General features: G+C 44.4%; 1 protein-coding gene across 1 annotated transcript; it reads right to left on the minus strand.

The window, feature by feature from the left end:
* Positions 1-2,154: 2,154 nt before the first annotated feature.
* Positions 2,155-10,914, minus strand: LOC116399329 (histone-lysine N-methyltransferase SUV39H1). The gene is made up of 5 exons (XM_031876415.1): positions 10,109-10,914; positions 7,307-7,966; positions 5,515-5,661; positions 5,060-5,189; positions 2,155-3,641 (listed from the first exon to the last, which is right to left on the minus strand). The coding sequence occupies exons 1-5, from the start codon at positions 10,232-10,234 to the stop codon at positions 3,508-3,510; spliced, it is 1,197 nt and encodes a 398-aa protein (XP_031732275.1). The 5' UTR covers positions 10,235-10,914; the 3' UTR covers positions 2,155-3,507.
* Positions 10,915-14,875: the final 3,961 nt, after the last annotated feature.

The raw sequence follows: 14,875 nt of genomic DNA on the forward strand, positions 1-14,875 counted from the left end.
AGACCGGTCCCAGATGACCTAAGGGGTCGGGATGGTTCATAAGGTAGCAGCAGATCAGAGATGTATTTTGGTCCTAAACCATTCAGTGCTTTATAAACCAACAGCAGGACTTTAAAGTCAAGTCTTTGTTGGACAGGAAGCCAGTGCAAAGACCTCAGAACTGGAGTGATGTGATCCACCCTCCTGGTCTTAGTGAGGACTCGAGCTGCAGCGTTCTGAATCAGCTGCAGCTTTCTGACTGACTTTTTACAGAGACCTGTAAACACACCGTTACAGTAGTCCAGTCTGCTGAAGATAAATGCATGGACACGTTTTTACAAATCCTGTTGAGAAAAACAACTGTTCATAAAAAGTATATCGAATACAACCCAAATAAGGTGCCAGCATGCATTTTAAAAGCATCAAAATAGAGCTTGTTCATAAAGATTATTGTGGGAGGGACTAAGGCCATAATGTCCACATGTTCTGTGAACCGCCCCTGGTGGTTAGAGAGGTATCATTGAACTGTAAAAGTAAATTGTAACTCTTATAACTGGAATGCGGTATGTGCTTGCTTTGAGATTGGGAATGTTCTCAAAGCAGCTGGTAATTGAAACAATTGGATTTAGTGAAAGATACATTTCTACACCCAAACGTCTACCTCAACCTCAAACTAACAAACTTATCTTGTAGTTGTGAAACAAATGTATATAGTTATTTTTGATCATGCGAGAATGATCTCATTATTGTCAGAATGTTCTGCTGGTGACTTGGACCAAGCAAGAACATCAGCTACTGTTCTAAGGAGAACTGTATGACTCTGCAGTTAGAACAGTTTAATAGATCAGAGTTCTATGCAGGCCACTGTTTGTATTTTCATTATTGCTACTTCTTATGACTAATGTCAACATTACGAGTATGTTTCCGTATGTTTCATTTGAATTCTAAACTGAAAGCCCCCCTCCAGTGAAAAAGCTGTCACCTCGTCTGGATGTTTGAGCTTCACTGTGCAGAATGATTGAAGTGCTGTTTGTTCTCACATCCTTCTGCTGCAGAGGGAACCTTTCTTTATGCTCTCCTTTAGTCCCAGTTGAACACCTGGATGCAGCAGCAGGATACCATGTGGATGTGTGATGTGAAACCTTGAAACATCCAATGGACTTACACTGATTCTGGAGGAGCTGGAGATGCCATTTAATTATCAGATGATTGTGATGGAGAAACCAACAATGCATTTTCATGAACAACAAGAAACACATTTTTGGGTTGAGGCAGAACCTACATGAGTGAGTGTGCTTGAATGTAGGAACTTGGTTTGTACTCAAACTCATATGAGCCACATTTAAAAGTGTTGGTGGAATGATGATTTAGTTCATTCTAATTCATTTGAATGAACTAAATCTGACTTTGCTGCTGTGATCCTGTGAATTTCCCCACTGCGGGACTAATAAAGGATTATCTTATCTTATTTTGTAACATGTTTCATCTGTGCAGGTTCATCAGGCTCCAGTATGAAGGACCTGCCCTCCCTGTCTGAAAAACATCACATCAACTTTTATGCGTTACATTTTTCCATCATTTGTTTTATAGAGAAAGTGTAGTTTGAGTAGTTCACGTATTTCTTGATATGAAGCAGAACAACGTGGGGGTTGTTAGAACAGAGTTCTGTATAAGGAGAAAACTCAAACATGTTCTGTATAATGTGTCCGACAGCTATAGCAGGTCAAAAGCACCATCTAGTGGTAAAATACTTTGAAAACATACTTTGAAAATGAACTCTGCCCTCTCCATATGGAGCTAGAACAGTGACAGTACGCTTTGAAACTGAAATTAAAAATTGGGCATAAAAAGGGAAACATGGGTACTGACAAAAAACAGGCATTAAAGGTGATGTATATGCAACTCCCCTTACCCTCCCCTCCATGCCAAAACACAAGGAACAGTGAAAGATAAAAAAGCGTAACATGACGAAAGGATATCATGTCCATCTAAAGACTGTCATCTCAAAAATGGATTCATTTTTCTGTGGAACTTTTTTCACTGCCGTTTCCTTTTTCAATGCCAACACTTAGTCTCTGGTCTCTCTCCATATACAACACTTGTGAAAACAAATAAATGAAATCATTTTTTTAAAAAAAGAGTAAAAATACAAAAATCAAAACATGAAAGCATCAGTTATCTTCGATCCATTTATTTACATTATTTTTCTTCTCCACCTATAAAAAAGTCATGCACTGAAGTACCAACAACTACAGCGTTTAAATGTAAACACGGTAAGAGACTCACCTACTGACCACAGAATAGATACTGTACAGATAAAAAAACATCATTGTGATCCCATCTCTTCACCATAATCACCAAGACATGTTTGGACTTTTCCCTGTTGGCCATGCAGATAGATTTACCTGCTGAGTTCTAAGACACTGAGCCTCTTCTATCAGTCGTCATGGGAGCGATTGGGGATACACATGGTGTATGGTACAAGAACAGCCTGTTCAATCTGTATGAGCAAACCCAGCACTGGCCCTTTATCCGGACCCAGTATTTCAGTAGAGTGTGGTACCTGTTGTGACCATGTTTGATCATTTAAGTCAATCGAAGTAACAAAACACAAAGGAGTCATTTGCGAGCAGCTGAGAATTACTGATTAAATGTCCTCTGAGCTCAGTGTTGACGTTCTGGAACTCAGGTGTGAACCGTTCAAGACATCAACACAGGGTGAAGTGGACCATTAAAACTATGCAGTAGTTTAAAAACATCATTCCAGACTGTTTCAACTTGGATCTCATTTGTATACTTTTGTCCATCATGTCTACTAGTTGTGACTTTGCACTCACCAAGTAAATAACGGAGATCTGTGAGCACAAAAAGAATCCCAGGAGGTGAAGACGAGCCGTCAGAAGATCACACTGATCCTGATTAGTTAAACGTCTTTCTCTAGAGGCTGGACTGGACTTGCTACTAATTCCTCATTGCACAGCACACTACAGTAAGTACAGCAGGTCAAAGCTGAAGCAGGAAGTGGGTGTCTGTAAACTGTGAAGGATGTTTTCTCTGTGAAACGGAGTTTGACTCAGACCTGCTCGTGTTGCTTTGATGATGTGGTTGTGTTCCCAGATCTCAGCGACTACACTGAGAGAATAACGTTTTCACTGGTAGAATAAAACTGTAATAACCTGGAATCATCATTTAAGTGATGAAAAGACTTGGGCAAATGGTCCTGTTGTGGTAGAATACATTTCTAGAGCTAATGTACATGCTCACTGAGCTATTTGTTTAAAATCACTGGATCAGGCATTCCAGTAATCCACTGATGCAGCCCCAAATCACTGGGAACAAGAGGCTCTCCATTCTGTCCAAGGACTGTGGCTTTCATCTAGGAAGGGTTTGTCAAGTTCACATTTAAAAAGTTAATGGTGAATTTTAGCTTTCATAAACAAAAAGGTAATTAAAAAATTCATATACAAATCTGTACAGTTGTGTCCATCTCGACACAGATGAGAGTGATGCGTTCCCAGCAGTCCTTTGTCAGAACAGGTATTTCCGACACGAGTCCGATCCACACCGACACTCCACTCGAATCCTCTTCTTGGGAGAGCTGGGGAGCCCTGCTACACTGAAGCTGGAGTCCATTTTAGTGCTTTCTGTGTCCACTGGATCAACTGGAAACAAACAGAAGGCTCAGTTGAAAAGCCAGTAACTTGACTTTGCTTGAACACAACCCCTTCACAGTATATAGACGACTAGCATGAGAAGCCACCAGCTGTGGGCCTGATGACGGAGAAGCCTCTATTTGTTATGGTGGAGTCAGCTGATATCCAGGCCAAGACTTCCTGTTGCATGCGCTGCTCATTGTTTACAGTCCCATTCATCTTGAGAAGAGAGACTGGAGTTAGAGTTAAGAGGTGACCGAATTGTTTCCAGTTTACAGGACAGACCGGTGGCCTCTTCTTCTCTCCACACGGACTGTTTACCTGCATTCAGCCAAAGACGGCTCGAACGTGACTGGTCAGACCGCTCCGACTACAAACACAAACCAAAATCTTGTCCCTTAGCATGAATGCAGAATCTGTGTAGAGATCAGACGGCTGGGAGTGTGATGGTGCCCTTTAATTCAGGAGTGTGGTGCACTATATTTGTCTAGATGACATACACATAACTTACCTAAACACTCAAACAAGTACATTTAGTTGCTCTTTAAACTCCACTAAAAACAACAAAACCCTGCTAATCTTGAAACTTGTACCATTGTGTCGAATGAAAGAAGTACAAGAATAGCATGTTGGCCTGTAGGGAACTGCGTGTTCTGACATGAACTTGTAATACCAGTGTCACTTCTTCCATTGTTGGAATTTAACTACAAGTACATGTACACATATTTTGTACTGAACTACAGATTTGAGTATTTCCATTTGAATCAGAGGTGAACGTTGTACTTTTTACTCCACTATATTTGTCTGACAGCTTCAGTTACTTTGCTTTTCATCCCATTAGTATTAGTAGCAGTACAGGATGGGAATACTTCTCCCAGCACAGTCTGTACTAGCAACACCATCAGGCTGTTTAGTGGAGGAAGGATCATATTGTGGTCAGCTTTATTTGAGCAAATACAGATCTATAAAATATGCCCTGACCGGTCCAGATACTGATCCTGAGGATCAGCTGGGCTCTATTCAGCTGCTTGTTGGATGACTCACATATCATTACTGTATGTGAGTGACTGCTGATTACATGATTACACAGGACTAGACTGTGACTAGAGATGAAGAGCAGCGGAGACACTGAAGCACATGAAACACCCAGCCATGTAACAACCCTCTGGTCGTCAAACACCGCTGCTTTGTATCGAACCGACGCTAAAGGGTACTCGGTGTCAAGACTCAGAGGTTTGACGACTCAGCGGGCTGAACACGCTGAGCGCTGTTGTTGGCTGAGGGTTACACCCCCACTGTGCCCAAAGGTTCTGACCCCACAAACAGCAAAATATAGATACACACTTCTAGTGGGACTATTTTCTATACAATGCTGCATATTGTACCTTTAATGCCAATGTTAAATCTGCTCAATCAATGACACCTACTTTGCATCTTGTAGTCAAAGGTGAGCTCCTCTCCTGCCCGAATAGCCCGTGTTGAAAATAAAGCGATTCTTGGGAGCCTCTCATCAATGTTGTCGATGAACACATTAAATACCTGCAGATTGGGGTTACACTGCAAAAACAACATGACATGTGTCAGGAGCTTAAAATTATGCTATGCTAATGAACATTAAAAACTGCGTATTTATAAAGTGTGTGTGCGGAGGAGAGGAGGAGCTATGCACACACACTGAAAGTTACACCATCAACAAGGTTGACATTGACTTGACTTCTATTATCTTAATTATTAATTATTGACTGTGTCTCATAAAGAAGGATTATGACAGGCCTTGTTTGAAAGCTTTGAGATGCACACAGGTACAGAGACCTGAACCTGAGTGTGGTCTGCCTGCAGTACAGTAGACAGTAGATTCTGTGCTCAGTCTGAAGACACTCACGCTGTGGTTCACAAAGTGGGAGATGTTGCCTTGGTGAGCTGCGTCCACCGTGTACACGTCCTCCACATAGTCCAGGTCAAACAGGTATGTGGAGCCCTGGCGGTCGTACACATGACCCCTCCTCTCTGCTTCATCGGTTGTGATGATCTGAAGCAAACGAAGCAGGACATGGACCAGTACCAGTCAGTTTAGGATACAACACAAAAGCAACAGTTGATTAAAAAAAGGCTTAGATACTCACTCCAGATATTTACTGGAAGTGTCAATATTAGCTCGCACAAGCTCAGCCACAGAAAATATCAATTTAAAAAAACAAAACAATGTTCAGAACCATCCATATAGAGAAGTATAGAACTAAAGTGGCATCAGCACTGGCCAAACATGGACACTGAATGACTAGAAAATGAAGGAGAGCAGCAGCACCAGCCAAAGAGATATTTAAACGCTGAGCAAATTAAGAAGAGCGGCTTGTTGTTGTTAAAGGAGAACAGCTGGTCCACCTTAAAAGGTCAGTCCGCCTTAAGTGAGCCTGAGCCACAATAGCCACAATTGCCGAAATGACGAATGACGAATTCAAGGCTTTAAAACGGCAGTCCAGACACCAATGGGTGACTTCACGGTGACTACGTCAGTCTATGGTCTTGAGGAGTTGTAGCATTTATCCGTTGACAAATAAAATATACACACACTGCACTGCTACGTTCACACGTATAACTTGCAGCTAACTTCATACTTTGCATAACTGCAGCTGGCAATAAATGACCACAGCACCACTGCATGCAAGGCACTCATCTTGCCAGTCAACGGTTATATAAATAAGACTCAAATACAAGTATTTTGATATGAAAATGCCTCTTTTAAAATCTATTTTCCCTCCCTGTAAAACTAAAAGTTTTTCGATAACTCATCTTGACGTTGGCTAGCAGTGCAATAGTAGTAGGTGTGTGTTTGGATGTGAAAACAAAGCATGTGATTGTTAATTCCTCCTCCTGATCTAATAGCATGAGTGAGAGAGAGCAACCAGCAGCTCCATAGCGTTTGTTCTTTGCAAAGCGTCCATGTCCTGTTTGGATTTTCCAGCAGTGGGGTTTAACCATTTACTGTAACTCTGTTCATTCTTACTACTTTTTTCATTTTGTGTCCTACCTTCTCTTGTCACACCCCAAGCTATAATGTTTTATGTCGTCAAGTACTTGGTTGATGATGCTAATTACAAAGTGTATTGTATCATCAAGCTTTAAATTGATTCATAATTAAAGATTTTTATCTAGTTTCAATAAATATGAAGATAATATGTTATGCACTAAAAGATGTTATTACAGATGTCCTCTCCCTTTGGACAGGATTTCTTCAGCCTCTCTTCACCCCAGCATGAACAAAATACTGGAGTTCACATGTGAGTGATGTGTGGTTCACCTGTTCACACAAAGTGATCAAGCAGCTCCATCAGTTCTGTAATATCAATATCTGTAATTGCTGGCTTCTATTTATTTGGTGCACTCTGCACATGTCTCACTGATGATAATGAAGCATGATGGGAAATGTTTTGACATACCAGAAGCAAACAAAAGAAGGGCTACAGTACAGTATATAGCCAATAGCAATCCATCTATAAAGGAGGATTGGCTTGGTCATACTACTACTACTACTTTAACATGACACTGTGTCAGCAGTGGCTGTGGTGGGGACATAAATGTCATCCTGTGGTCTTTAGATGAGTAAGCTGTATTAAGTCAAACAGTGAAAGATGACAGAACAGAATGACTGAAACCTGTTTCTGATCAGGTCCTACCTCTCCCACATACTCCATGATGAACGTGTTCTTCTTGATGTGCTGCAGTGTGCGGACACCCCATCCCCGGCCGTTCTCCGTTTTAAAGATGCACAGGTCGAACTGGATGCCCTTCTGCACCACTCTGTTAGGACAGTCGGGGCTACAGCTGCATCGGGAGTTACACTCGTATATGGGCTGTCCCGGCCGGACCCGGACCTGCCCCCTGTCATTGTAGGCCATGCGGTGCAGGGAGGCCCCAGGGCAGCAGCCATTTATGGGCTTCTCCAAACAGTTCTTACACTCACAGCCCACAGCCATCTCATCCAACACGATGCCCTGGCCTACTTTGTAGTTGTTGATGTATCTGAAGTTTTTTGGGGGGCCCTCAAGGTCCACTTCGTTCATGACATAAATGCGACCCGGGTGGTTGCGTGTCTGGTTCAAATGGGCCTCCCAGCGCTGCAGATGCTTACGAACTTTGGCTTTTTGGACGAGGAATGAGGCAACTTCCTTATCCAGTTTTTTAGGGGTGCAGCGTCTCTTGTGGCGCCTCAGCTCCTGATCCAGGTCAAAGTGGAACTGCTTCATCAGTTTGGGGCATTTGAGGTTCCTCTTGGGTTCCCAGGTGTTATCAGACTCTGGGAAGCCCTTCCACTTTACCAGGTAGAACTCCTCCTCCTGAAACACACCACTTCAATTAAGGGCAAAGATTGTATTCGTTCTCAATTCCATTGAATGCATCCTTCTTTATATCTGCACAGACAACAGTTGTTAGTGGTCTGACAACTCACAGCCCTAAACCAGCATGCCATGCTTAAGATATGACTACAATGATTCAAACTATTCCTATCAGACAAATCTTTGGTATTCACTATCTAATGAATTCCATCCCAGGCCTCTCGAGTGCATTGTTAATTCAGTTCTCTCCAGCTAGTCTTCATCTGCCTGTCAGCCCTCTGTGAGGGTGAAGGCGTACCAATTTCAAAGGTGTATATGGTGTGGCCTGAAACCTCAATGCACTTATCTCTCTGTGGCTGCTGAAAGTTGTAAACATGTAGACCAGTTCATTCTCTTTCTGAAAAACCTCCAGATAAAGCACTTTCTGATCTGCACTGTGTGACAGAATGCCACTTTCTGATCTCCTTCTACAAAGCTTGATTGGTTCCAGTCAGATGTCTGCTTCAATGGTCTTTCATGCGTTTAGCTAGCTTTACTAATAGATGGCATGTTGTTTAACAGAATGGAGAACAAAACGCTGTACAATGGTTCAACTAGACCGACAATTTAAAGGCAGAAAGAGACAAAGATCCTCTGAGCAACAGTTGAATACAAAGAGAAGAAATCAGCAGTCTTTGGTAAAACAAACTGGAAGCAGACTTAACTAGGAACAGCTTCCTGTTTCAGTGATGCATGGGTCAGGGGATCTTATTACTCACAATCACCTGACCCGTTAAGAGAGCTAATCCACACTGCCTAACAAATATATGCGTTAATCAACCACCTGAAATGTAGCACCATTACCAGGACTGAGGTCTGAGAGACAGAGACAAGCGGACTGGAGAGAGAGAGAGAGCAACAGAGAGAGGGGAAGAGAAGTTACTCAGAATGCTGTTTTGTAACTTTCTAACTTCACAATAGAGAGGCACTGTCCAGTGGACTACCGGAAAAGGTGCTTATTTTGGAAAAGGTATGTCTGGTAGTTAGTGGGGAGGGACAAAAACGTTTTGATCTAGTTTGGATTGTGCCGTTAATTAAACATATGATTTGATAGGTTTGTCAATTTCAAAGACAATCTTTGCACATCAAAACTGTAGTATAAGTATAAGACTGTGAAAATACACAATTACAGAGACCACACACAAAAAATCTGCGTAAGTGACGTCTCTGGCTACACTGCCTGTGTGTTTCATACCAGTATGTACGCACACAAACTTGCTCGGTCTTTTGCTTCCAGGGAGATAAAAAGAGTCGCTGGATAAAACACATTAGATCACGTTTCATTATGCATGGATATAGTTAAGTTATCAAGGCATCTTTTTATGTTCACTTTCATGTAGAGCGACCGTGGCTAAGTGGAGAGCAGGGCCGTCCTTCAATCAGATGATTGGGGGTTCGCTCAGCTAGTCACATGTCGATGTGTCCTTGAGCAAGACACTTAACCCCCAAAATTGCTCCCGTAGCTATGCCTCTGCTAAAATGACTGTAATGTAAAAGGTGTCGATTGTATTTGTGAAAGCCACCAATTATTCCACAAGCACAGGGCAACTCAAATGGCCTGAGCTGCAGGTGGTCCATCCGTCAGCTAGGATGTGGCAGGATTCTGATATTGTTCCTGATATTCAATCACCTGATTCAACCACGTTAATCAAATAGAACAGAATCTGTTAATACTGTGCATATTTCACAGTGTGCGATTCTGATTTAGTTTTTGCTCAGTGAACGCATGACTGTGCTGACACACACACATCTTTACCTCCTGCACACATGCATCCACTGTGAAAATGAAGGTAACACTTTCAGTTTGCATTGGCCAATTACGGTTGATTGTGAGCGTGTAGGAACTTCTGAATTATACAGTGGTTATTGCTGTAATAATAACACAGGGAAAAGTGTAATAACCGGTGGCTATATTTATGTTATTATCTTGAGCTGATTCAACTGTACAACAACTTTAAAGAAAGGAATACTTGTGGCCTGGACAGTGTCCAGAAGATAAGTCAATGTAACGTGTACAGGTTACGTAATGTCTTACCTGTCTTACCACAGGCCATGTACCATAGATGAGCTGCTGATGGGTAGTAAACAGTCACGTGTTATTACCTTCGTCCTCTTGTAGTCGCAGAGGAATTCCACATCAAACTCGTTGACGTTGGCTCTCTTCACTCCGAGCTGCTGACAGTAGAGCCTCTCTCTGCGACACAGCGCTTCCAGCTCATCCCAGGACATCTTCCACGGCACGCTGCAATCTGACACAGCAACTCCCTTTAACTAGGCGTACAGTGCAGTGCGGCTACACCAAACCCCACTTACACGTCAGTCGATTTAAGATGTCACTGCTCATTGCTGGAGCTGCAAAGCGATCTCACATGCCTATTTACATTGTCTGGAAGCATGGTTAATTCGGCCTGCATATAACACAATGAAGAGCGTTGTATCTCAATAAAATCTCATTTTCAATCTGATAACTCCGCGTTTTACCGCCAAACACGGCAGTAACGTTAGAGGATGACACCGAGTCGCAGCCGATGCCAGTCGTCAGCAATATAATCGTCCCACACATACACCTCACGGCAACATCAAATATTTGCCCATTACACATTAATACCATTCAAACATGTACGTGGCGCTGCATGGCGCGTGGAACTTAACAGTTTAGCCCGCAAACCACCCAGCCTGTCCCTAAAATGTAAGCGCCAAACTAACTAATTCCGTTATTAAGTAACGTTATTATTTCCAAGCTTATTCAAAGTTGATCTGAATTCACAAGCGTATAATGTCCCCACTAAAGAGGCTGCGTTAAACAGCATGGACTTCGGACAATAACTTGGCTTCTTGGAGTCACCTATTGTACAATTCCACCGCTCTCGTTCATGTTACGTGAAGTCCAAGGCAAAAGAGCGTGCATATTTGGGGTCTTTAAAAGGTTTACGCTCATATATTACCAAATAACAAAAGTAAACAAACGTATAATGGAATATAAAATCATATGTAGTCCTCATGAGTTACCTTTCAAATTTTCCGCCATGTTTTCCACACAGCCGCCAAAATAGGATAAACTACATTGGTGGGGAGGATCCTGCTACAGAGTAGCCTGTAGCGGTTGCTGATTGGAGGAGCATCAAATATCAGCCCTCTCATTGGTTCAGATGTAGTCAGGAGGGTCGGCCGAAAGAGATTTCTTACGGAGCTAACGCTAGTTGAATTCACCAAGACATTACGAACCTCCGAAGTTACGACGTTCTGCCTGCGGTTGTTTGTTGATAAGCGGAAACATGAGGCAGGCTTGGGCGGGCTACATACACATTGTAGGCGTAACTACACAGCATAGCACAGTTCTCCTTCCTCACAACAGAAGAAAAGTCAGAACTAGAAAATTGCCTAATGCGACGTTCAAATCCTCCATCCGGTTGAATAACAAGTCTCCCTTTAAATGCCATAATACCTGTTCAGGTAAAACTTCGGTTTCAGCCTACTTCACCTGAAAACGCTGATTTATGTTGGAAAACAAAGCCGGTGCAGGAGGTCGCCGACCCGGGGCATTGGGGAGGCATCAACGCGTGACATGTCATTCACCTTGTCCACACAAAACTGTATAGACCCAGTTACGTCCCCTTTTCTATTAGTCTATCCCAGGGGTCTCAAACTCATCTTCACTCTGGGCCACATCAGCATCACGGTTTCCCTCAAAGGGCCGGTCGTAAATGTAAGACAGTGTAAATGTAACTACTCCTAACATATTGGTAAATAACCGTCTCTGCATTTGATTATTGTTTAGTCAAGTGTAAAAATATTGTACATGCATTTATATAAATGTAAAAATATATTTCAGCACATTTCTGTTATTATAACTTAAATCCTTTTAATTTAGGGGTAATAAACCCACATTACCAGTGGCGGCTGGTCAATAATAATAATAAATTATACAAATTGTCAATATTTGTGTGTTTGAACTATGGAATGTACCCAGTAATATGTGTAAAATATGATATCTGCGCAAAATATATGCTTTTCCTGCTCGTGCCCTCCGCCTGTGTGCACGACACGTCTCAGAACGCGCAGCTAGGGGGCCAAATCGTTTTGGCCCAAAAGAGGCGGGTCTATGAAGCAGTTTAGCCAATTGCTGATTAAAGATATAAATGAGTGACATACAATTTAGCCAATCAGCGCCCTCAAATAGATTCAGCTAGGCGGGCCAAAACGATTTGGCCCGCCTAGCTGCGCGTTCTCATCAGGAGAAGTCTCTACAGGCGAGCGCGAGCGCCAGCACGAGCACTACACCTCCAAGTCTCGTTTGAGAGGAGAACTTTAGCGGAGATTCTGCAGACCAAAGAGCTGATCCCAGATCAGCCTGACCCCACAATCAGACAGCAGACTAGCGGGAAAGGGAAGCAGTACATGCGAAGCTTCTCTACTGTACACCAGACAGGTTTGGCTAGCAAGATGACGTCATGCTAATAACTTATTTAGCTTTTTAAAACAACGGGGACAGATCCAGGATGACAGTTAGGGAGTGAGGGATGAGGAGGTAAGGAAACATGAGAACACCAGGACACACATGGAGAACTCTGTCAAGCTACATATTAGGCAAAGTGAACATCTTTTCTTCTGCATAGTTGTCCTCAGTCTCATCTGCTTAAGTTGGTCATGGAGGCATCAACATTTAATTGAGATGGTAAATTAACAGTGAAAACTCATCATAGCTTAATTTAACATCAGTATTCATAATTACACTTCATGTTTACTTCTCCTGATCTTTACCTCCTATAAAAAGGTCCATAGGGGCATCTCAATAAATAAACATGTTAAATTATATTATATTATATTATATAAGTGTTATTTACTGTTTTTTTTGGGTTGGAATAAATATTAAATATTTAACTGCAAAGTAGTAATGCGTGTTAGATACTTTAATTGTTTTGCATTAAATCATACTGGGATGTTTGCTGAAATTGATAGGATGGCCCTACCTAGAAAATGTTCCACCAGCCACCACTGCTGTGATCTATACACACCTCTGCATTAGCAACCTGCTGAAATGAAGGTACAGGCACCTTAACACCCTCATTACTTCAGGGTTATTGGGAGCAACGTGGGACTGTTGGGACTGTTAGTACACTGGCTGTGGTCATCACAGTGAACAGTGTGTACAGTGTGATGAGAGGGCATGTGAGCCCTTGTTGCTGTAGTTCATCTCATGGAGCAGAGGCTGCATTTAGCATACCCTGCCTTATCAATGTATTTAAAACACCGTGACAGCAGGAAGCTGTACTGCTCTCCCTTCACATCTGTCCACCTTTATCCAGGCCCAGCTCCACTCACAGCTCAGCCCTGCATCAAGCTGCGCTACACACCCAGCCTCCTCTCCCTGAAGCTCTTTGACCTCATCATCCTCCTCCGCGAATCGCCACCTTAACGTTGTGGAGGAGTTTGAGTGGCTCAGTGATCCTGGGAGCTATGTTGTCCGGGGCATTAGCCCCTGGTAGGGTCTCCCAAGGCAAACAGGTCTCGGGGGAGAGCCCAGACTAAGAGCGGTTCAAACGACCCTAATGATAAGCGGCCCACGGACTTTAGCCACCTTGCCCGGACCAGGGAAACCGGGGAACCCTCCCGGAGCCAGACCCAGGAGGGGAGCTCGTCGGCGAGCGTCTGGTGGCCGGGCCTTCGCCCATGGGGCCCGGTCGGGCTCAGCCCGAATAAACAGCACGGAGCAGCCACCCTGTGGACCCACCACCCGCAGGGGCAAGCATCGGGGTCGGGTGCAATGCAGACCGGGCGGTGGGTCAGGCGGGAGGCCTGGGTGAGCCGATCGCTGGCAGCATAGACTAGCTCTAGGGACGTGGAAGGTGGTGCAGGAGGTGGAGCGATACCAGCTAGATATAGTTGGACTCACCTCCACACACAGCGCTGGCTCTGGAACCAAGCTCCTGGAGAGAGGTTGGACTTTGTCCTTTTCCGGAGTTGCCCAGGGTGAGAGGCGCCGGGCGGGAGTGGGGATACTCACGAGCCCCCGGCTGAGCGCCGCTGTGTTGGAGTTCTCCCCGGAGAATGAGAGGGTCGCCTCCCTGCGCCTAAGAGTTGCGGGGAGCAAGGCTCTGACTGTGGTTTGTTGCTTACGCACCAAACAGCAGTTCAGAGTATCCGGCCTTCTTGGAGTCAGTGGGAGGGGTCCTGGAAAGGGCGCCACCTACCGACTCCATAGTTCTCCTGGGGGACTTCAATGCTCACGTGGGCAATGACGGAGAAACCTGGCGGGGGGTGATTGGGAGGAACGGCTTGCCCGATCTGAACCCGAATGGTGTCTCGTTATTGGACTTCTGTGCTTGCCACGGTTTGGCCATAACGAACACCATGTTCGAACATAAGGTGTAGTGAGGGTGAACTGGGAACGTCTGGCGGAGGACCCTGTCCGGGAGGTCTTTAACTCCCACCTCCGGAAGAACTTCTCTCACATCCCGAGGGAGGTTGGGGACATGGAATCCGAATGGACCATGTTCAAAGCCTCTATTGTGGACGCGGCCGCTAGGAGCTGTGGCCGGAAGGTCATCGGTGCCTGTCGTGGCGGCAACCCGAGAACCCGGTGGTGGACACCGGAGGTGAGGGAAGCCGTCAAGCTGAAGAAGGAGACCTTCAAGGCCTGGTTGGCCCAGGGGTCTCCCGAAGCAGCTGACAGGTACCGGCAGGCCAGAAGGGCTGCAGCTGCGGTGGTCGCGAATGCTAAAACTCGGGCATGGGAGGAGTTCGGGGAGGCCATGGAGAAGGACTTTCGGTTGGCCTCAAGGAGGTTCTGGCAAACCATCCGACGGCTCAGGAAGGGAAAGCAGGGCTTACCCCAGGCTGTTCTCAGCAGGGGGGGGGGGGGGGGGGGGG

This window comes from Anarrhichthys ocellatus, unplaced genomic scaffold (assembly GCF_004355925.1).
Source record: "Anarrhichthys ocellatus isolate YVR2014 unplaced genomic scaffold, GSC_Weel_1.0 scaffold108, whole genome shotgun sequence".
In the NCBI taxonomy this organism is placed as follows: Eukaryota; Metazoa; Chordata; class Actinopteri; order Perciformes; family Anarhichadidae; genus Anarrhichthys; species Anarrhichthys ocellatus.

Coding starts and splice junctions, on each gene's coding strand:
- LOC116399329 (XM_031876415.1), bottom strand. CDS start 10,234: ATGTCCTGGGATGAGCTGGAAGCGCTGTGTCGCAGAGAGAGGCTCTAC. Junction 7,967..10,108: donor GCGACTACAAGAGGACGAAG/GTAATAACACGT, acceptor GGTGTGTTTCAG/GAGGAGGAGTTCTACCTGGT. Junction 5,190..5,514: donor CCCACTTTGTGAACCACAGC/GTGAGTGTCTTC, acceptor TTGTTTTTGCAG/TGTAACCCCAATCTGCAGGT.